General features: G+C 35.9%; 1 protein-coding gene across 3 annotated transcripts; it reads right to left on the bottom strand.

Moving 5' to 3' along the window:
• Positions 1 to 668: 668 nt before the first annotated feature.
• On the bottom strand, positions 669 to 25,000 carry LOC125657772 (uncharacterized). 3 transcript variants are annotated; one of them, XM_056149821.1, is made up of 12 exons: positions 24,627 to 25,000; positions 20,320 to 20,529; positions 18,883 to 19,001; positions 15,475 to 15,652; positions 13,116 to 13,244; positions 12,610 to 12,783; positions 11,649 to 11,761; positions 11,204 to 11,378; positions 7,220 to 7,331; positions 5,410 to 5,444; positions 4,328 to 4,661; positions 669 to 1,845 (listed from the first exon to the last, which is right to left on the bottom strand). In XM_056149821.1, the coding sequence occupies exons 1-11, from the start codon at positions 24,682 to 24,684 to the stop codon at positions 4,363 to 4,365; spliced, it is 1,602 nt and encodes a 533-aa protein (XP_056005796.1). In that variant the 5' UTR covers positions 24,685 to 25,000; the 3' UTR covers positions 669 to 1,845; positions 4,328 to 4,362. The 3 variants fall into 3 exon arrangements, with proteins under 3 accessions (XP_056005796.1, XP_056005797.1, XP_056005798.1); XM_056149822.1 differs by having other exon boundaries at positions 669 to 1,822; XM_056149823.1 differs by having other exon boundaries at positions 11,216 to 11,378.
• Positions 25,001 to 25,069: the final 69 nt, after the last annotated feature.

The raw sequence follows: 25,069 nt of genomic DNA, 5'->3' as shown, positions 1-25,069 counted from the left end.
TGAAGATAACGATCAGACTTCATCTACATCATATTGAATGTAAGGTGAAGATAACGAACAGACTTCATCTACATCATATTGAATGTAAGGTGAAGATAACGAACAGACTTCATCTACATCCTACGAAGTATGATGCTCATGACTTCATAAACACCCTATAACTATGGAGCTCGTGACATCAAGATTTACATCTTATGAGGTGCGTGACTTAATCTATAGACTATACAGTACTTAGCATGAGGCCCCTAACTTCATATACACCCCATACAGTATGAGGCCCGAGACTTCATCTATATCCTATAGATGTAAATCATATATTGATTGATTGTATCTTGTTTAACGCCCCTCTTGAGAATATTTCACTTATATGGAGACGTCACCACTGCCGGTGAAGGGCTGCAAAATTTAGGCCTATGCTCGGCGCTTAAATTGCCTTTGAACAAGGAGGGATCTTTCTCGTGCCACACCTGCTGTGACACGGTACCTCGGTTTTTGTGGTCTCATCCGAAGGACCGCGCCAATTATTCGCCTCTTACTACAAACAAAGGGTACTGAGGAGCTATTCTAACTAGAACCCCTAAGGGATTAGGTGTTAATGAAAATGATTCAAGATATTTCTTTACATAGACATATCATAGAAATATCTAAAAGGAACCCAAATCTATTTTAAACATACTTTATTATATATAATATACATGTAATATAATTAGGCAGACATGCCCTGAGGTACAAGATCATTGTATTTTCTTATTTTAAAAGAAAATTGCTACAAATCTAAGATATATATGAAGACTAGCTATAATTAAGTACATATAAATAAAAAGTACTGAACACAGGGATATATAATCATGTATTTAATAAATTTCATTGTTTTTAGAAAATACATGAGGTTATGACCTACATCGCCTATTGTCAGCATAAAGTATGCTGGCATACAGCATCGCATATCATATCCCATTTATTTTTATATTACACATTTCATTTCTATGGTAATTCCTAGCCGTTGAATATTGGTACTATATTTATCAAGATTCATACGCACGTAGTTCATATTCATGAGGAAATGGCTATCATTTCAATTGATAAGCAAAAGCATTGGAAATGTAAATGACCTTTTAACAGGTTGGGAACACTTCCCCTATAGCGAGATATTCTCGCTAAAACGCGATTATCCCTCTCTAGCGAGAGAATATCTCGCTATAGGGGAAGTGTTCCCAACCTGTTTAATGACGTTCCAAAATATATACAACAAAGAAACACAACTCTTGCTAGAGAGTAAATATGGAGATGACGGACAATATGATAAAAAAGAAATCAATCCGACTTATAAAGTTAGTTAAATTCTTTTAAAAAATCTCCGAAAAGAGGGTTAACGACTTACATGCAGGTCAACCTATATGCGAGTATACGTGTATATGGTAGTTATTTTCATTGCAGGTATATTCCATGTGAAGATAATATCAAATCAATGGAATCAGGAATTGTGAAGGTAAATGTAATCCTAAATGAAACAAAAATGACCATCGAAAATTCGCATTGGATTTCCTCTGTCAAAAGTTATTATTGTAGATCTAATTAACGGTAATTATGCTGAGCAAAGGTATATATATATATATATATATATATATATATATATATATATATATATGTGTGTGTGTGTGTGTGTGTGTGTGTGTGTGTGTGTGTATACATTATGTATATATATTTTTTTTATGGCGGTAACTGCTCTTATGTCTGCCCCATCAGTAGATCTGGTGATGACTGCTACTCCACATGTGACTGTCTGCTGATGAGATTTGTGATCCCGCATCTGGATGTGTTTCTATATACAACAGGTAGATTTCTCTATAAACATATGTATACATTTATATAATAGAGCTAAATATATACATGTAGTAGAAGTTTTTATTAGGTAGATTTCACTATGAGCTATACAACAGGTAGAATTCCCTATAAGTTATACAACATATTTCCCCAGGAGTTATACAACAGGTAGATTTCCCCAGGAGTTATACAACAGGTAGATTTCCCCAGGAGTTATACAACAGGTAGATTTCCCCAGGAGTTATACAACAGGTAGATTTACCCATGAGTTATACAACATATTTCCCCAGGAGTTATACAACAGGTAGATTTCCCCATGAGTTATACAACAGGTAGATTTCCCCATGAGTTATACAACAGGTAGATTTCCCCATGAGTTATACAACAGGTAGATTTACCCATGAGTTATACAACAGGTAGATTTACCCATGAGTTATACAACAGGTAGATTTCCCCAGGAGTTATACAACAGGTAGATTTCCCCAGGAGTTATACAACAGGTAGATTTCCCCATGAGTTATACAACAGGTAGATTTCCCCATGAGTTATACAACAGGTAGATTTCCCCAGGAGTTATACAACAAGTAGATTTCCCCAGGAGTTATACAACAGGTAGATTTCCCCATGAGTTATACAACAGGTAGATTTCCCCATGAGTTATACAACAGGTAGATTTCCCCATGAGTTATACAACAGGTAGATTTCCTTATGAATTATATGTGAGTTATAGAGCAGATTTCTCCACGAGGTATACAACAGGTAGATTTTCGTAGTTTCATATTATGTAGAATTTCCCTGTGACTTATAAAGCGGATTTCTCCATGAGCATTGAAACAGGTAGATTTCCCTTGAGTTATATAAAAGGTAGATTTCACATTATCCTATCAATTACAATTAGCATAGTACATAGTATTTCTTTTTTCATCAAATATACATTACTTTTAAGTTGTTTTTGAAGACCGAAACAACTAAACATTGTCTTTCCCACAATATTTCTTTGAATAATAAAAGCACAAGTCTGTACGTTCAAAGATTAGAAAGAGTTGATAGTTTCCCTTGCGTCATTCGTCTGTTAGATGTGCTTCAGATTCCTCAGATTTCCAAAAAGCCCCCCCCCCCCAACCCCACAATAATCGTCGGAACACATTTACGATGTCGATGCTGGTGTCCTCGGCCACGTTAATTTTCTTCAGTATACTATGTGATTCTATCCTGATACGGTATTAAACAATACTTCCATTTATTTCGTGTGAAATTGCTATTTCTACACATGTCTTCAAATTTTGTTTTTCATAAAACGTTTTTTTGCTTTTTTTGAGATTGAAGGAAAGAGTATGCAAACGTGAATTCAGTGAGTAAGATATGATTTAAATTCCTAATTCAATATCTTGTGTGATCATTTATCCTGAATATCACTTTGTTTACGCACACGTACACTTTAGTTGCTTTCTGTTGGAATTTCCATGGGCATGAGTTGTTCTCCTTTATCAGCTGACCTGTTTTATTATCTTACAAGCATAATTTATTCAAAAGCTTTTTAAAGTCAGGAATGGATGAACGATATGATCGATTAATTGAATATTGTTTAACGTCCCTCTCGAGAATATTTCACTTATGTGGAGAAGTCACCACTGCCGGTGAAGGGCTGCAAAATTTAGGCCTATGCTCGGTGCTTATGAACCACCGCGGTGGCCGAGAGGTTAGAGCGTTCGCCCCGCATGCGGAAGGCCGGGGTTCGAATCCCGGCCGCGGCAGACCTAAGTCGTTAAAACAGGTAGTTCCATCACCAAACGCTCGGCATAAGGTGGAAATGTCACGGGTCCTCGGAGATGACCTTAAAAACAGATACCCGTGTTACAGTAGGTGTGGCACGCTAAAGAACCTTCACTGTTCAATGACCATATGCGCCGAGAATAGGCCTAAATTTGAAGCTCTTCACCGGTCTTAGTGACGTCTCCATTGCGTGAAAAATTCTCGAGCGAGACGTTAAGCAAGATACAATCAATAAATCGATCGGCGTTTATGGCCTTTGAACAGGGAGGGATCTTCATCGTGCCACACCTGTTTTGACACGGGACCTCGGTTATTGCGGTCTCATCCGAAGGAACGCCCCATTTAGTCGCCTTCTTCGACAAGCAAGGGGTACTGAGGAGCTATTCTAACCCGCATTCCCACGGGATCAGGATATTTTAATACTAAAATTTAGTTTATATTTTAAAAATATATATTATATAAATAATAAAATGTCTTTCTTCGTTGTTTTTTCAGGTGATAAGGTAGCAATCTTAGCGGGGAATTTTTTTTCATAACCCACTAACGCGGGTTATGAATTTTTTTGCAGTGCTTAAAAACATTTTATTATATAAATGTTGCAATATCAAAATGTTTATTTGTATTTGGTTCAAGAGAGCTGCACTGTAAATGTAGCCAGGTAAAGAGGTAAAGGATAACGGTAAAAGTTAAAACCAGAGAGAGATCTATGCTTTAATTACATCAAACCTACCTTCATTTCCTCTGATTGTAATTTTATTTCAATGGTCAGATACGAGTTTGTGAAGATGATGTGATAACATCATCATAACCTTCAGATGACAGACTACCGGTTGTGTTTTCTTTGACAGTCTTTACAGTAGGTGTTAAATAATCATCTGATCCTCCACTTTTATCGCTGACGCTGGTATCGTATATCTGGCTGTGTAAGGATACACTCTTCCGTTCCTCCGCTTTGTCATACTGAACATCCCCATACAGGTGACAAGATCGTTCGCTGATGGTAAGGTACGCATTGAAATCTGGATTGTGTTCCGCTGTCTCCGACATCTCGTTGTTTTTTGTTTCTAAAAGGTAGTTAGAATTGATAACACTCTTCATTCATTTATATGATAATTCTCCAAATATGCAATGTTAAACGATATTGCAAAATTTTATATCTTTCAAATAAAATGTTATAAACTTTATCTATTTTAAAGACTTTTTTACGAACGGTGTAACTTCAATTCAATTATTTTGCAATTTCATAAAACCTTGCATTGTGTTTTTATATATATCTTAGTTTTGTTTGAATTTACTTTATTTACGGGCAAAATTGTGAAATTGTGTGAGAATAGGTACATCTTGCTGATGTGTAATATTCTGTATGACATCGCATCAGTCACAGGTTCTAAAATGTTTTATTGACCATCATATCATCAATAATTGGTTTGGAATTTATTTTCAGCAAATTTGGAGCGCGAGTTTTTGGATACTCTAAAAAAAAAAAACGTGAAATATTTTACACAATCCGAAACACTGGATAATAGAGTAACAGATGGTTATGCCATAATGCCCCCCCCCCCCCAAATGGGATCATGACGTCATAAAGATAGATGGGTGACTTTTAATGTCATTGATGATTTTTGGGTCCATTATCTGTAATCAACGAGTTTTGAAATTTTGGAAAATCTCGGAGATGAATTACTAATTTCGTGATACGACATTAGACTTTTCGTCTACCATACTTGATATTGTATCCTATTGCTTATGAATTAACGACAAGAATTGCTACAGTAACTTTTATTTCTATAACAAAAACATTAAGATACTTACTCGTAGCTGTTTTTGTCCCCCTTTTCGCGTATCGTCTACAGAAAAATATGGTGAAAATAAATACAATGTTATTACAAAACTTATTGCCATGTTTAATCACATTCCAGAAACGCAGAGCAAAAATATTAAATTCCTAGAATCTTTGTTAGAATATATCGACATTTGATGTGTGTCACTGTTACAACTTCTCCTTCCATGACAGGCGAAGATAACGAACAGTGATCAATCTCACAACTCCTATATCAAGGCGAAGATAACGAACAGTGATAAATCTCACAACTCCTATATAAAGGCGAAGATAACGAACAGTGATAAATCTCACAACTCCTATAAGCGATACAAAAGAGAGAGGCGGGCAAACACGGACCCCTGGACACACCAGAGATGGGACCAGGTGCCTAGGAGGAGTAAGCATCCCCTGCCAACCGGTCACACCCGCCGCAAGCCCATTAATTTTAATATAATTATAGACATTTTGTTTGTTATCAGCTTTTGTAGTTTAGTTGTAGTGTTGCTTTCCTTTTCTATTTATGCAAATATTTTATCGTCCTGAGGAAGGGACAAATCGTCTCAAAAATTTGACAATTCACTGTTGTTCGTTTCATTGATTATTTTTAGTGCTTTTTATCATAGGTGAAGGTAACGAACAGTGATCAATAAGCAATACAAAATAGAGGGTTGGGCAAACACGGACCACTGGACATACCAGAGGTGGGATCAGGTGCCCAGGAAGAGTAAGCATCGACTATCGACCGGTCATACCCGCCGCGAGCCCTATATTTTGATAAGGCAAACGGAGTTATCTGCAGTCAAAATCAGTGTGCCAAAAACGGCTTAACAATCGGTATGAAACGTGTCAGCCAGCATTTGACCCAATGATAGGTTGTATTGGGAAACTAGATCGTTATGACGACCATAGAATTTGCGAAATGCTGACTTTAAACGAGACTGTTTGAACCCCTGCACTATCAGCTTGTTTGTCAGTAGCCTGCTTCGATTTAAAAACTGGCCATAAGCAGAACAAGCTCTTGCATATCGAATCAGTTGAGGTGATAATGCAATATTGCTACATAAATATGGGAAGTTGACGATGGAGAAGCTGGAATTATCACTTTGGTCGTATGAATGCATAAGAAATTCAAATTATCTTTTGACTTTTGTTAAACAAAACATTTAGTATTACAATCTCACAATGTAACAAGATATGCTTGTGAAACACTTATGTCCCTGAATTGCAACGAAGTTGAAAATGACCAAGTTTTACAAAAGTATGTCAAACCTCAAGGCCAAAATCATGAAGCCAAACACTTTGATAACAAAGAAGGATTTTATTACAAGAATGACACATGGAATATGAAAGCCACATCCATTCAAAAGTTATGACCAAGGTTAAAGTTTCCAAAAGTAGGTCAATGGTTTAAGGTCATGAGGTACTTACTGTACACCAAATGTTACCTGAAGAAAGATCTTTTCAAGAGAAATGTACATGTAGAATATAAAAGCTATGTAAGTAACCATATAAAAGTCGTAACTTATGTTAAAGTTTTTCAAAAGCAGGCCAAACCCCAAAATGAAGGTCAAAATATTTGATACCAAATAAAAGGTCCTGTCACAAGGACCACACATGTGAAATACGAAAACCCTATCATTATCTATTCGAAACTTATATTAAAGTTTTTGCAGACAAACAGACGGACAAACCAAACATTATATATCCCCTAATGTCCGATTAGCGGACATAAAAGGTATACTGAAACAGACACAGACATATTGGGACACTACGGTTGATATTATAACATAATTTTATTACCTTACTATAAAGCATATACAGGAAATGCTCAGCGTAACCACTAAAATCAGTGAGGTTACTAGGACAATGATAACAACGTTGAACACCATTAATGGCACTGTGTCTTGAGTATCTAAAGAAATAAACAAATCAGTTAAGTGAGATATTGCTTGAATACACTGATCCACAGCCGCAGTATACACTCTCTGGAATATGTGACCATATTTAATGGAACAGACGGGTATAAACTGCAGCAATGTAAAATGTGGCGGATTTAGAGCCCGTCTTTTGTGGCCAAAATTAAAAAAACAAGAGATGTTTGTAAAACACATATGCCCCCATGGTGCAAAATTGAAAAGGGTTATACATACACATCATTTAATTGATAGTAGTATCATCAATTCAAAATATTGAGCAGGCAATATCTTCCTATGTCAAGAGTGAATTTACCATGTGACCTAAAAATCAATAGGAGTCATCTACTCCTTATGCTGTACCAGTGTACCAAGTTTGGTGTCAATCAAGCAAATAATTCTTATAATATAGGAGACAGCATATTACTATGTCCAGTTCAACAATTGACTTTTGACCTCACAATCAATATGGCTCATCTTCTCCTGAAGATGAACCAGTGTACTAAGTTTGATGTCTGTCAAGCAAAAGGGTTATCAAGATATTGAGTGGACAGTATATTACTATGTTCAGTTTTACCTTTGACCATGTGACCTCAAAATCAATAGGAGTAATCTCCTCCTAAATATACACCACTGTACTAAGTTTGATGTCTTAAAGCAAAGGGTTCTCAAGATATTGAGCGGACAGTATATTCCTTTGTCCAGGTTGACCCTTGACCTTTGACCATGTTACTTCAAAGTCAATAGGGGTCATCTTCTCTTAAATACGTACCAGTGTACCAAGTTTGATGTCTGTCAAGCAAAGGGTTCTCAAGACATTGAGCAGACAGTATATTCCAATGTCCAGTTTGACCCTTGACCTTTGATCATGTGACCTCAAAATCAATAGGGATCATCGTCTCCTGAAGTTGTACCAGTGTAACAAGTTTGATGTCTGTCAAGCAAAGGGTTCTCAAGATATTGAACGGACAGTATATTCCAATGTCCAGTTTGACCCTTGACCTTTGACCACATGACCTCAAAATCAATAGGGGTCATTTTCTTCTGAAGATGTATTGGTGTGCCAAGTTTGATGTCTGTCAAACAAAGGGTTCTTTAGACATTGAATGGTCAGTATATTCCTATGCCCAGTTTGACCCTTGACCTTTGACCATATGACTTCAAAATCAATAGGGGTCATCTACTCCTTAGGATGTACCAGTGTGCTAAGTTTGATGTTTTTCAAGCAAAGGGTTCTCAAGATATTGAGCGGACATTATATTCCTATGTCCAGAGTAGATTGACCCTTGACCTTTGACCTTTTGACCTGAAAAACACTAGGTGTACTCTTCTACTCATAACCAACCCACATATGAAATATCATTATCATCAAGTGAATGGTTCTCAAGATATTGAGCGGACAACACATGGTCTACAGACCGACCGACAGTTGCAAAACAATATGCCCCCACTTTTTCAAAGGGGGGGGGGCATAAAAATAGTAGTACAGCAAAAGTATAAGACTGGACATACATACAAAGAAATAATTTCACCCACGGTATTTTCAGATTCCAAACAAACTCCAAGGAAGAATGTACATAAATAAAATCAAGTATAAACACAAATGTCATTCGCCAGCAATCTCGTTTATTTCAACAATAGCAATATAATCTCTGACAATACCCAACCTCGTATGTACTTTTCGTCTCTGCTTTCTTATATAAACCCGGTAATTGTTTTCTGCCATTATGTTATCACATTGTCGTCTCGCTTTCATATGACACGATTGTTAAAATAATTATATCGCGGCTGCTATTTAAAAGCAAAGGTACAATAAATGACGTATGCACTTTTTGTGTACTTGACATCGCAGGATTTCCGGTTGTTTCAGAAAACAAGCTTATAGAGTTTTCACGTCTGCAATTCCAATTTGTGCGTCGCGGTTTTTGAATATCACAATAACCAAAATATAACAAATCTATAAATATTTGCAGTTGAAGTATATTCAAACCAAAATAATTTCTTTTTACATATTTATATACTAGCGGGAAAAAGAAACTGCATTATAAAATTTAGTATAATTTTTCTATATTTATGGTTTATATTCATAAAATCTAACAATCGATAAAAGTGATGTTTTTGAACAATATCAGATAGTACCCGACTCAGATGCACGAACTTTTTCATGGTTAGTGAACACATGTTGTTTATTGAAGTGTTCGTACGCACGAGTTTTACTGGCCAATACTATTTGGAGTAAGTGTAAAAGTTTTGTTTGGACACTATTCGTTAAGGAAAACACTTTAGATTTGAAAAAAAAAATTACACTTCTGTCATGCCACGACTCAGCGAAAACCAACGTAATCGTGCTGTTGGGATGCTTCAAGCTGGAATGGCACAAAATATCGTAGCAGGACACTTTGGAGTTCATCGGAACACCATCAAGTCATTATGGAGATGTTTCAAACAATCTGGTAACACTCGGGATCGACCACGTTCTAGGCGTCCTCGTGTGACGTCGCGTCGACAGGACAACCACATTAGACTTGTGCACCTGAGAAATCGTTTCCAGACAGCAAGCTTGACTGTTCGTAGCATTCCTGGACTTCCACCAATCAGTCCAAGAACTGTGCGTAATCGTCTGCGCGAGCACAATATCAGATCAAGATGTCCAACAGTGCGCCCAATATTGCTTCAACGTCATCGTATCGCTAGACTAGCGTGGTACAGACGACATCTGCGATTCAGAATACAGGACTGGTCCAATATTCTGTTCACTGATGAATCCAGATTTCATTTGGATAGCAGTGACGGCCGTTGTAGGGTGTATCGTCGCGTTGGGGAGCGGTACCAGGACGCTTGTTTTGTGCAACGTTGACAATTCGGTGGAGGTAGCGTTATGGTGTAGGTGGAATAACAGCACGTGGAAGGACCCCTCTACAAATTGTCAATGGAAATCTCACCGGCGTTCGCTATCGAGACGAAATTATTCAGCGCCATGTGATACTCTTCATACAGAGACAGCAAAATCACATCACTCTGCAGCAAGACAACGTAAGGTCACATGTTACACGTGTAGTCAGGGACTTTTTGGTTCAACATAATGTCGATGTCTTGCCTTGGCCAACAATTTTCCCGATTTATCACCGATCGAGCACGTCTGGGATGAAATAGAACGATGTTTACGCCGTTTATCAAATCAAGCAGTGGCATTGGCTGATTTAGGCCAGGCTTTAACAACATCTGGAACAACATCCCTCAAGCATTTCTGAACTCTTTAATGGCATCAATGAGACGCCGTTGTCAAGCATGCATGAATGCAAATGGTGGTCCCACGCGTTATTAGCTTTGTTAATTCAAGTTCGAATAGCAGTGTCTTTCGAGTGTGCTGAAATTGACGTTATTCGACGCTAACATTAATGGATTATGAAATGTTGTAACGAATACATTTGTTAACAGTATTTCAAAATATAAAATTTGTTCATTGTTATTTTTTAAATTATTTTTCCATATATTAAATAATGCACAGTTTCTTTCTTCCACTAGAATATTTTCATTTGATAGCTAAAAACTTATAACGTATTGCTTTTATACATTGTATCTTACACACTGCCATTACGGGGAATAATTTCATATACAATTATTGTAAATCAATAATATCTTATTAATACTGAATAAAAGTAAACCTATCAATAACAGCAATTAAGACAAATTTAATTGAAATATCATTTTATTTTTACTCTCAACTTTTATATGTTATCAGTAAGGAATTATTGTAACAAAAAACATCAGAAAATATTTTTTTTTTATTTCCCGATATACACTTTCTAATAGATCGACCATCGATAATGAGAATTCTCCGCCAGAGGCACATATACCCCTGCTGACCTACTTGTTTTGCTACCTCTGTTTTCGAGGGAAACGGAACCAGGTGGTGGGCTTGAGGAACCGTCTGGTTGTGGAGAGCCACCACGTGTTATATCTGAGAATGAGAACGTTCTTGTCTCCCTTGTTGTCTCTGTTTCCGGTGTCAGGGCAGTAGTTGCTGTTTCATCTGAATAAGGGACCTGTGGTACGATAAAATTGTTATCGTAATAAAAACAATCCCATGAATTAATCAGAATATTTTCAAAAAATGACCAAGTTTAACAAATGCTGTCACAAAATTTAAAAGTGAACATTTTGATTTCGAGATTTACATGGAAAATGATCAGTGTACATACAAAATGTTGAATCTGTATTAATATTTTGATTCCTCCTTGCACAGAGATTTTTTTTCCAAAACAGGAAATCTTGTAATGTTGGTATGTATATTGTCAAATCATGGACATATTTACCCTACACATCACCCTTTTCGCCACACCACATTGACTTTTGCTCTGGTATTGGCAGCTCCCGTTTGTGTTACAACTCTGACATTTCTGTACTTCAGCAACGTTTACATTGTTACCTTCAAATGTTTTGGATAATCGTATAGAAAAGTCTACAGCAGTTTTCTACACAGTTGATTAGAATTTTCCTAATTGCATTAGTTCGTTAGTCTACTGCATGGGTATTTTCTGCATAGAATACATTGTATATTCTGTTTTGGAAAAAATTGCAAACACTTTTGGAAGGAAAATGATATGCCCCTGAATTTATAACGTCATGGTTATTTCAGATGGAACATGAACCATATATGTCTCAAACATCCTTAACGAGCTTTAGTTGTGATAGACAATCAGCGATGCAAATGCAGCAATTTTTCGTGTTACAAGTAACGTGCAAGCTAATCTTTTTCTGAGGCGTTCAGGATGTCCAGATGGTTAAAAGGCTAATATGGGTACATCCATTAAAACATGAACTTAAGTATTTCACCGCCATAAGAGCTACATGTACAACTACTACGCTTGGAAAGCTGTGGTATCATTTTTTTTTAAACAAAACTATTTCATAAAGTCTTGTCTAGCCTGTTTGATAATTTTGAAAATACCTAGTAAAATTAGCTGCGCTTAAATTTCACCATATCCTAGTTATAAATGATATCGTTGTAGAAGCCTTTCTCAATAGTTTAATTCTTGTACCACAATATGATGGATTTGGTTAACGTTGTGATATGCTTTAGTACTCTGAAATTATCATTTTAGAGGGGGATAAATTTTAGTTGATTACTTGAATTCATATCCGTATAAAATTGATTGACTATAGAACAAAAAACCACAACTCTTCGCTACTCTCTAAGCTTCTAGAAACCATGAGATAGCTAATTTAAATGTCAATTTAATATTGGAGGGTGTAACAAAGATTAGAACTTCTCACCTTTGTCCTGTCTCGTGTAGAACTGTCTTTTATATCCGATCCAGTATGACGTTTTAGTGACGCGAGGAAGTTGAGTTAAAGACAAACAAGACAACTGCATGGCGTAAATAGAGGTAATATTCAAACAGCCTTCATACGCCTGTTTCCATGCAGATTGTCCCGTAAGATCTGTAGCTAAAACAATGCAATAAACTTAACTTCTTTTATTCTCCGTCTAATTATTGAACCTTATTTAGAAATATATGTATTGCATAACAATAATAGATATAATATCATTTCAGTTCAATTCTTCATTCACTCAAAACTAAATCACAGAAGTCTGATTATGTGATCTATAATATTCAAGTGCGCAAGTCTGGTGAAGAGCAATTCAATATTCAGCAACAGAGGTCAGGTCACGTGATATACAATACTATTCCACAGAAATCTTATGATACTTGTTGTAAGCATTGAATACGCGAACGATGCACACATAGAGGATCTATTAGGAGTATTTCAAAGCTTACCTGGTTGTACGTTTTCACAGGACCTGAACTTGTGGATTTCACAATCACGTGCCTTTAAAACAGCGTTTCCACTTGTCCCATCACATTGAGCACTCATACAATTACCATCAAGATCAGAAACGCTTGAAACTAGAGAAAGACATTGAAAATGATGTTTATACTGCATCTATAAGCGGGTAATTAAATTCATTAGAACGACAGTTGAAAATCTTGTGAGACTAGTCACTAAGTATATATAATATTAGCTGTGTTCATTTCATTTGATTTTTGCGTCTATAATCATGCATACAGCATATCCCTAGTCTATACAAAGTGGCCTGAATCCATGAAGGCGGAATACATCCGGGTCGTTACGTTATCCACATTATCTGATTCCCCTAAACGTTTTCCCCTCACACGTGGCAAGTGTTTGTTTTTGCATACTCGTTTAAGGTTTTTATTTTCGCCCACTCGTGATAAGTGTCTATTTTCCTCTATTTGCGAAGGTGGGTTTTATTTTGGTCTACTCGTGTTAGGAATTTATTTTTGTCCACTCGTGTGATGTGGTTTTTCAATCACTCGTGAGAAATGTTTATTTTCGTCTATTTTGTATTACATGTATGTATTAATTTTCGTCTATTTGTATTACATGTACGTGTTAATTCTCACCTATTTGTATTACATGTACGTGTTAATTTTCGCCTATTTGTATTACATGTACGTGTTAATTTTCGCCTATTTGTATTACATGTACGTGTTAATTTTCGCCTATTTGTATTACATGTACGTGTTCTTCTTCTTCTTGTCGTTCGCCTCTACACTTGGATTTCTGCTTCCTCTACGAATCTGGTAGTCTTCTGTAAATCCTCCACTGTTCCAAATATCTTTCCTGGATGGTTGTTGGTAATGGCCATATCCTTTGTCTCAATGCCTGATGGTTCTTGCATGTCTGTAGAATATGTGTTGTATCTTGTTCTGCCTCACCACAGGGACACATTGGGGATGGTACCACTTTCATCACTCTGTTCAGATGTTTGTTTAGTCTATTGTGTCCTGTCCTCAGTCTGAATATGACGGTTTGTTCAGGTCTCGACAGATGGTGGTAACTGTCTTGATGGTTGGATTTTCTGTACAGAGATTTTATTATGGTTTTCATCTCTGCAAGGCAGACTGGGTTTTCCTCTTGTTGTTGTCCAGCACCTTGTTTTGCGAGAATGTCAGCTTGTTCATTACCATAGACTCCACAGTGCGAAGGGATCCATTGTAGCACTGTTATGCGACTTTGAATGTTAAATAGCGCCTGTTCTAGTGATGGTAGCTTGTTGTTTGTCAATCCCTGTAATACAGACAGAGCATCTGTAAAGAAAAAAACTGGAGTTGTGATATTGACTTTGTCTGTGATGGTATGTGCAGCATGACTGATGGCTTTTTCTTCAGCTTTATAGTTGGAACAATGCAAGCCTGTTGGTATTGCTTCAGATTGTCGCTCTCCATTTGGATATTGGATGTATATACCAGCCCCTCCGTTTTTTATTGCACCTGTGGATCTCGGAGCAGCAAGGGCCCCAGAGATGCAGTGTGTAGGCCCACCGGCGTGTGGATATGCCCTAGCACTCATCAGCCTTGTCCCAGCTATGGGTCAAATAGCTCTGCTGCCTTGTGGATACCCATTTATGAGAAAGGCTAAGGGAGAGGTAACCCTAACAGAAATCCTAAGTGCTGAAGTCGGAGGTGATTGGGCCATAACTGGCGCACTTTAACAGACCACAACACCACGCATTTACAGCCATTATGACAGGTATGTGTTAATTTTCGCCTATTTGTATTACAGGTATGTGTTAATTTTCGCCACTCGTTTGATGTTGGTCTTCGCCTTCTCTTGATAGTGTTTATTTTCGCTAACTCACACATATGGGAATTTTGATGGGAATAATTGAATGAAAATTCCCATATGTGTTAGGTCGTTATTTTCGCCACTCGTGTTAGGTGATTTTTCCACCCACTCGTTATGTTTATTTTCGATCACAGTTAGGTTAGTCTTTTACTTTCACCTACTCGTTTTAGGTTTTATTTTTGCCCACTCATAAGTGTTTATTTTCACCCAAAAGTGTTAGTTGTTTATATTCGTCCACTTGTGTAAGCTGTTTATTTTCATCCACTCGTGTTGCACATATAGGTGTCATTTGCACTCACTCGTGTTAACTAGTACATGTAAATTACCCCCCCCCCCCACACACACACACCGCACACACACACAAATGTATTGGATGTTTGAATCCACGAACGGACTGACTACATCCTGGTTATTATATCCCCCATTCGTGCTGGGTGTTGAATGTTTATTTTCCCATTCACATGTTGGATGTTTACTCGGCATTACCTAAATAACTTGAATCCACGTACAGGCTGGCTATCACCCGGCCGTTATTTGTGCCCCCGCACGTGTTAGGTGTTTCCGAGTTGCTACACACAGTCCAGTTCGAAACTCTGCTAGACTCAAAAGCGAACAAACTATTGTCTGCTGCAGAGGATGGGATACATATACAGGTGGAGCCTCCCTACAAAATGAAAATGATACCAACATGTTAAATATCCTACTGAAATCACAATCTGAACATCCAGGCTACTCAATCCAGGATTTATGTATATCAATGTCATCCAATAAAAAGATATCTGAATACTAGCTTAACGCTATAGAATAAAAAAAAAACCAGTCAAAAGGATATCTAAATACTTAACTAACTAGACTTTTTGAAATCGGGGCTTAGATTTAAGTCTGTTTTGTAGTTAATTATCACAACGGCGAACGAGCTATTAGAATTAATTACTATAAGGATAAAGAAGACGAAATGCATGTAATGTTGTATACTTTGAAAACACGATATGTGTCCTTTAATGTCATCCAATAAAAAGAATATCTGAATACTAACTTAACGCTATCGAATAAAAAACAGTCAAAGGGATATCTGAATACTAACTTAACGCTATCGAATAAAAAACAGTCAAAAGGATATCTGAATACTAATGTCATCCTATAAAAGATATCTGAATACTAACTTAACGCTATAGAATTTAAAAACAACAACCAGTCAACAGGATATCTGAATACTAATGTCGTCCAATAAAAAGATATCTGAATATTAACTTAACGCTATAGAATCAAATGGATATAAATACTAATGATAACAAGGGATAGTCAAAAGCATACTGAATTTTTATGTTTATCACCGGGAATTCAAACAAGTATTCATCTCTTTGACCACACAATAAAACCAATTTCATTATACAATTCTGAAATATGGGATGGATACATAGGTTCATGGAATAAATTAAAATCATCATCACCATTTGATCCCGACAAACTTTTTAAATCACTGTGAGAAGCTTCATCAAAATTATTCTAAATGTATTCTTGGTGTACATAAGAAAAGTAAAAATTTTGCTGTACTATCAGAATTGGGGAGATTCCCTCTACATCATGATATTTTGAAATCAATCATTTGTTATTGGTACAGGTTTGAAAACCAAAATGAATTTAAACTACTTAAGGATGCTTATCTATGTAGTAAATCTTTACATTTCAACAACAAACTGTCATGGTACTCACTAGTAGAAAAAGCTTTAGAATATGTTAAAATTGGATATCCGTTAAGAGATTTTAGTCAGTATAGATTTAAGAATATTGTAAAGAAATTACTCTGTGATAAATACACTGAAACCTGGTACAATAATCGAAATAAATTAATTGATGGAAAACTGTGCACTTATTTTAAACTTAAGGAGCACTTTGGTTTTGAGAATTATCTTAATAAAATAAAAAATATTGACGAATATGTAACAAATGCAACTCTGGTTCATTAGGTGATGAGATTCATTTTTTGATTAAATACGAAAAGTTTGTTGATGAAAGAAAATCTTTTTGTGGTGCTATAGAAAAAACAGTTAATTTTTTTACCAAACTCAATGATGAACAAAAATTCATTTACATAATATGTTCTGAAGAGCCATCTATTCTAATTATAACTGGAAAATTTATTTTGAACAATATATAACACTATTTGTATATAACTATGTGTTATGTAATCACTTCTTTCTTTACTTGTATATGTACATTATTTGTATGTATTTTCATGCTGCCCCTTGAGGGCCCTTGATTGGAATATATATATATATATATATATATATATATATATAAATATAAATATATATATATATATATATATATATATATATATATATAGTATCTGAATACTAAGGAAATATAATCAATAGGATATTGGAATGCTAATGATATCCAATGAAAGGACCAGGATATCTGGATTTATGGTATTCAATCACAGGGTTATTTGAATGCTAATAACAACCTGTCCCAGCGATTTATGAATAAGATTAATTGATTAAATATTGTTTAACGTCCCTCTCGAGAATATTTCACTCATATGCAGACGTCACCATGACCGGTGAAAGGCTGCAAAAATTTAGGCCTATGCTCGGTGCTTATGGCCATTGAGCAGGAAAGGATCTTTATCGTGCCACGGGACCTCGGTTTTTGTGGTCTTATCCGAAGGACCGCCCTTTTAGTTGCCTTCTACGACAAGAAAGTGGTACTGAGGACTTATTCTAACCCGAATCCCCACGGGAATATGAACAAAATAATGGTATACAATTAAAGTGATATCTGAATATCAATGATATTCAATCACAGGGATATCTGAACACTTATATACATTACCAGAGGAATTTGAATACTAATGGTATTTAATCACAGATATATCTGAGAACTAATGATATCAAATCAAGATATCTGAATTGGGATAGTATATCATAATTATACTGATGATATCCAATTATACTGATATCTGAAAAATTACAGAGATATCTGGATAACACTAGCATCCAATTAATCAATTGATTGATTGTAGGTTGCTTAGCGTCTCGCTCTAACCTCCCGGCCACCGCGGCGGTTAGGGGGATCCAATCAAAGCAATATCTGAATACTGTTGTCATCTAATGAAAGGATATTAAAATAGTATTGGTATCGAATCAAAGGTTTATCTGGATACTAATTATAGAGTCCAATTAAAGGAACATACCATTATTGTGGTGTACAAACACTACAACATCTGGCTCCAAAGACGTGGGTATCCGAATACAAGTAATATTCATACATTGATAATTGAATACACAAATAAATTATGGTGTTCTATAAATTGCCTTCGGTACATGCTAAGTCCCTATACGGACCCCCTGAAAGCTTGATATATATTAAAGACTAGATAGACAGTTGATTCTTCAATAAAAATGGACAACGAAAATATTCATATCTAGTGATCAGTCATCCAAAAAATTACTAGTTTGTTAAACATCGCTCTGATTCCACGTACAAGTACTCTGAATTTGAAATAAAAAATATACTGGAGTTCCTCATTGACAATATCTTCGTAGATTTTGGTGAGCAGGTCTTCCTACAGTCTCTTGGAATTTCCATGGGCACGAATTGTGCTCCTTTGTTAGCTGGCCTGTTTTTATATTCTTAAGAAGCAGAATTTATTCAAAAACTTCTACGTGAGAAGAAAAAATATCTTACTCCTCCTAAGTACCTGGTCCCACCTCTGGTATATCCAATGATCCGTGTTTCCCAACTCTATTTTGTATTGCTTATTATGAGATTGATCCCTTGTTCGTTATCTTCACCTTTCATGTTAGAAGATATCATTAATGTATAATTATATACAAAGCAAATCCATTCAAAGAAAATTTCATTTTTCTTCTTTGACATGAAACGTACAATAATAGCAAATATCCTGTACTTATGACAGATCTCCTGACAACTCCCAGGAGACGACCATTCCAGCTCGTGTGTAGTGACGTCAGCTATCTGTGTTATATTGTTGCTGTATTCCCATCCTACAACAAAATGGCGCTGTATAACAAAACAGACCTAGTCATTGAACCGGGTATGTGTTAACCATACACATCAATCCAGAATTGATATCATACGGTCATTGCATTTATATTGATGAATATTGGCAGAGTTGGGTTTTGGAATTCGCGAACTTGTGAGCAAATTTTTATATCCAACGAATGGCAATATACACCATAATAATTTCAACAACTCCTTTATTACATAGTAAAACCATACGTAAGTTGTTTTATGCTGATAATTCAAACAATTGTAAACATTTTTAGAAACTAAAGAATTATTGGTTCTCATATGATTGATTGTATATTGGTAAACGTCTCGAGAGATAATTTCTCACTCATAGGGAGACGTCACCATAGCCGGTGAAGGGCTGCAAAATTTAGGCCTATGCTGGGCGTTTACGGCCTTTGAGTAGGGAGGGATCTTTATCGTGCCACACCTGCTGTGACATGGGGCCTAGGTTTTTGCGGTTACATCCGAAGGATCGCCCCATTCACTCGCCTCTTATGACAAGCAAGGGATACTGAAGACCTATTCTAACCCAGAGCCCCACGGGACGGTTATCATATGAATGTGTGCAGCTAATATAAACAGTTAGGCACGTTTTTTTTTTTTTTTACCAATTATATCGATTAATCTAGTGAAATGTTTGAAATTATGAATAGCATTATTTTCTGGTTCTTAACTGGAAATCAGGATCGATATATGGTAAGAATTTGATACTTAATGGATAATATATCAATACAGCTACCAAAACTTGAGCTGATTCGCCATATTTGTTTACAGCGGAAGTGTAATAACGTTAACTAGTAACCAGAAAGTTTCGGTGCGGATTCTATAATTTCATGAAAAGTTGACAGTCAATAATGGACAAGGTATTCTCTAGAATTTATAGACATTTTATTGCCGTATGTAAATATGTTATTTACTGGCCATGGACAACGACCCAATCATTGATATTGGTAAATACTGACCATCAACAATAATCCAAAGGTTGGTAAATGTAATAGTATATACTAATCATAAACACTGATCAAATCATTAATATTGGTACATACTATTCATCAACACCGACTCCATAATTGATATTACTAGACACTGACCATGAACACAGATTAAATCACTGATATTGGTAGTTATTGACCATGAACAAGAATCTAATCATGTATCATTATAAACCATATACACTGGCTCAATCATAGATACAGGTACATATTGACCATACACAACGTCACAATCATTGACAAAGACATATACTGACCATGCACAACGTAACAATCATTGACAAAGACATATACTGACCATAAACACCGATCCAATCTGATAAGTACTGATGCATTCCAGTCCAGTACTCATTCCCTGACGTCAGTTGTCGGATGACTTCCGGATCAGATCGTGCTTCCTGTTCGCTGAGCATTGTGCCATTTCTATCACGACATGCCTGTTGTCCTCCACTCCACGACAGTGTTGTGTTAAGCAAGACGATTGTTGTGTTATCATCCTTACAAGTGCCTACAAAATATTGAACCCTTTCGAGAGCAAATTCTTCTCTTTTTTAATTGTGGATGTATATATATGTGGCGTGTCCATATAATTTTCTTGATATTTATGAATGGGAAGGTGGAGGAGAGAAATGGAGGGGAGGGTGTCAAGTGGAAAAACAGTCAGAGAAGGGTGAAATGAAGTCTCAGGTCCACACTCTTCTGTGTCGCATAATTTACGTTCCGGGCTATACCTTACTTCTTTCCCGCGTAATTTTGGTTCCGGCCATAATTTTGGTTCCGGACACAGCTAGAACTTTAGTACTCTGTACACCATATCATATATACTTAAAAATACCATAGAAAAATTTCATCAAAACACTATGTGCTAGACATTTAGAACGATGTATATAGTACTCTACTTAATAAATATCTCAGGTATTGTCGTGTCATATAGGAATCAATCAAGGACTTCGACTGTTTCCTTATTGTTTTCATTTTCATTTTCTGAACAGTTTTTCAAGGTAGAATGAAAACTGGCACGTTCGCGGTTCACAGCTAGATCAATCAGATTACTTTCTACTAGAAAGGCATTTATATTTCAAAATATTATTGTATCTATCCTCCACTTTTGAACCATCCATGATGAGATTTCTCTGGTGACTGTTATTCCTCATTAATTGCACACATCTCTAGGATAAATGAACGGGAATATGGAGTTTATAATCAGACTAATAGTATTGCGTTGTAATGATAGAAATCTCTGTAATTCCATACAAAATCAGAGTTTTAGTCGTAGACTGTGTTTCTAGAACGTAATGACTGATACTACTTCACCTGAAACCTCAGGTAATCCTAAGGACAGCTAATCCTAAGTACAGCTAATCCTAAGTAAGTAGAGATAGGAATTCTCATGGACTTCATGAAGTAAAGTTAACGGTCTTCGTGTATCTGATAAGTTTCACTTCAGTAAGACTTAGTTGTCACAATTACGCGTACTAAACTACCAGTATAAGATAAGATTGTAGTATGATCTATTCCGTGTAAACTTACAAGTAACTTATGACAAGTGTTTGATTATGAAAGACATGAATGAATCAATGAATTTAGGAAACTCACTTCAACTAAGTTGTTTTATTCTAACTATCCCTTACGCAAAAAAAGTAGTGAAAAAGTTTTAAAAGGAAAGCGTTCTATTTCCTGTAAGGAGGTAAAATTCACAAGGAGAAAGAAAACAAGCATAACTCAAGATTACGGAGGGGGGGGGGTGTTATAAATGATTGACTGCTTGTAATTTGCCACTGCACTAACATCTAGTTGTGTGAGAGGAATCATAATATCAGTGGGTTTGACTAGTGGAATGAGAAGTAAGGGTACCAGTTAATAGGTACCAGTTACAGGAAGGTCATAGTTCGAGTCACTTTTGTGTGAAACCTACATGTAGGATGTAGACATTGGTAGTGATTGCTCCTTCTCCAAACGCTCGGCATTTAGAAGTGAGAATCACAGGTCTTTTGGATATAACTTTAAATAGGTCCCATCTACAACTGTAGAGGTGAAATTGAAATTTAAAAAAAAAACCATTCACTTGAAAAATTGAGTAATATGCAAACATTCAAAACTTTCGTGAGTTTAAAGATTGATTCGTAATACTCTATCTATTTATTTATAACAACAGTAAAAGATGTACTAGCATGAATGTACAATTCCTAATAAATGAAAAAAGGCATAATTGCGTCAATCAAAAGCGAGAAGAAATAGGGGTATATTTCAAAACAAATAATGGTACTATTTTTAAAATATCGCCTTAAACAACTTTGAAATGGAAATTACACTGGCTAAAATTCGAAACATTACATGAATAATTCACTTAATGATTTCTATACAGACTTCAGACTACAGATTTAATGTAGTTGTTGCCAAAACGGAAGATAAACAATCATTTCAAGTAGACCGTGTTAAAGTTTAGGAATTGTAGCTGACTGGTTTCTAGATGAATTCAATTACTCAATAGATTTTAACAAGAAAGCAATTCCATTTGGATACTACATATTGTAGAGACATTATCTATTGCTTGATAAATCTAGTTAGTTAATGTTATAAAACAATGTCTATTTGATTACAAATATCAAAGTATAGCAAAGTTGAATGTTATCGCGGTGACAAAGTCCCGAAGACATTGCGAATGGGAAAAGTAATGTTACTGATACATTGCAGTGTGTGTATTACATGTATATTGACAAGGAAACATTCTATGGTAACAAATCCTCTGCTAACCCTCCCCACTTCCCTCTATTTCCTTGTTTTAAAATTATCAATTTTCTTGGATTGAAATATCAGAATGTGGAATGTCATTTGAACACACGCGTATGGTCATTAATCAAATATGACAACGTTTTTATGATTGTGGATAATAATGATTAATGAAAAGTGTCTGTTTGTGGTGCAATTCTTCATATTAATGCAATGCGCACATTTGAAAGTCGACATAGAATATAAATTCTTCTCATCCAAAAATGCGATAACTGATAACGGTGGGGGAATTGTAATCGTGGAATGCGCGGTGACCAGCTACGGGTATTACACCGGTCCAATCAAAATGAACCTAATTGTAGTTCCATGTATTTTAAAGATTTTTTTTTTTTTTTGATGCGCGATTTAAACCCACTATTCTTTTCTTTTAATTTTTGTACCTTTGATTATGACATTTTGTGTAATTTGTAGAAATACATGAAATTAATTGTTTATAAAGGAATTATTTCGTATTCCTGACGTGCACTCAGGCTGTTTACACACCTGTGAAAAACACGTGGATTTGAGGGTAGTCTTATTTGCGGGTATTTGTTTCTAAGAATATGCCAGGTAGGGTGTTGTTTTTCAGGTGTCGGCAGCCGAGACAGGTAAGATACATAAAGAACATTTCCGACTGCATTATTTGGCATTAATTTAGCAAACTGATTTTTAAATATTTTTCCCTCTATATACATGTAGTAATGAAAAAAAAAATTACCGGTGTGGTATCTACTGTCCCACAGCAGTAATCTGGGTATGTCTTAATCAGCCAATGAAAACGATTGATGTAATCAGCCCGTACTTTTTCCAGTTCACCGGGTCTATAGAAAACTTCTGTTAACGGTATTCTTATTTTTCGAATGCGGTAGATATATCTCTATAAACTATGTAGATTACAGCTTTGATTTATTGTACTCCATAGTTTACAACTTTACGTATCTTGTAACTGTTTGAGAAAATCAGAATTTAAAAAACGTACAACATACTTTTATTGATAAATAAGGGTTCACAATAAGTGGAATTGTGATTTAAAACATCTATAAACTATTAATAGTTAATGGACTATATTTATCGATACATATAACACCCCCCCCCCTCCCCCCGCCTATGATTAATGATAAAGCTTACTTGGTTTAGAGGTCGTTAATTACAAGAATGCCTTTCTTTTTTATCATACACCTCCAAAGGTGATAAATTTAATATTGCTTATATTACTTGTAAATTGTTAGCTATTTTCTACTTCCCATGATCTATAGTTTACCATTAATAACATAGTTTCTATAGTGCAAAACTTTGTGCGTCATGTATCAATGTACGATGTTTTAGATTAACAAATTGGAACCAAAACTATTACCAATCTATCGCGATTTCAGTCATTTCATCGTAGCTGCTACTAGGGGCAAAGTTGTTCAATTACGTATTGTCTATCATTTTTTCTATAATTATTTTTGGGGGGAAACCCCATTCTCTTCACATGGGTAAAGAATTGTTCTATCATCTGTGTTCGGGTTACATTATTTCTTAGCATCCTACTCTCTGAAATTCATGCCAGATTCGTATCAAATCAGTTCATCTCTCTTTCTCTTATTTACATGTACTGTATGGCTCACGCACATTTGATACGTATATATTTAATTAATTTGATGTACATGTCTTTCAATAATATTATGATCGGTATATGACCATGTATCGCAAAAATCCTCTTTGTTTTGTGTTCTGTACATGCACTACATAAATCTACCATAAAATTCAGTCTGGAAAACGGTATACTAAAATTTTGATCAATTTCAGAGAGAGAGAGAGAGAGAGAGAGAGAGAGAGAGAGAGAGATGTTACCTAAGTTGCAGTTACATGTACACCAGATTATCCACGATACAATTATTTTCATATCCATCACGGACGATGTCCACACTACACACTCGCCGAGGAAGATGAGTACAGGCGACTGTGAACGGAAGGCGTCAATTAAGTATGTCTATAGTTAGCAAGTCCGCGTTGTTTTGTCGGGGTCGGCCAGCCATGAAGTGGTGGTGAGGGTGAAAACAAGGTGCGCTCATCTGTGAATTTTGATTAAGATTACCAAATGTATGTGAACCGTCCTGTACATTAAGTCTTGTCCTTTTAATCGTGATTCAATTATTTTTTTTACCAGCCGGTACCTCGACCCATTTCACTACTTAGTCATCCGCTTACAGAACCAGGAAGTAGAAATTAACCTCTGTAACATGCCCGTATAGGAAGCTGACTACATGTAACATATTTCCTGAATTATTTGTAAA

The sequence above is a fragment of the Ostrea edulis genome, chromosome 9, assembly GCF_947568905.1.
Source record: "Ostrea edulis chromosome 9, xbOstEdul1.1, whole genome shotgun sequence".
NCBI classification, from domain to species: domain Eukaryota; kingdom Metazoa; phylum Mollusca; class Bivalvia; order Ostreida; family Ostreidae; genus Ostrea; species Ostrea edulis.
This window is presented reverse-complemented; position numbering and strand designations above follow the sequence as displayed.

Excerpts from the sequence above, each read along its gene's own strand:
- LOC125657772 (XM_056149821.1), bottom strand. The coding sequence starts at position 24,684 with ATGGATATGAAAATAATTGTATCGTGGATAATCTGGTGTACATGTAAC. Across the intron at positions 12,784-13,115 it reads CTGTGAAAACGTACAACCAG|CTACAGATCTTACGGGACAA; the intron begins GTAAGCTTTGAA and ends GCATTGTTTTAG. Across the intron at positions 7,332-11,203 it reads AAACAGAGGTAGCAAAACAA|ATACTCAAGACACAGTGCCA; the intron begins GTAGGTCAGCAG and ends TTATTTCTTTAG.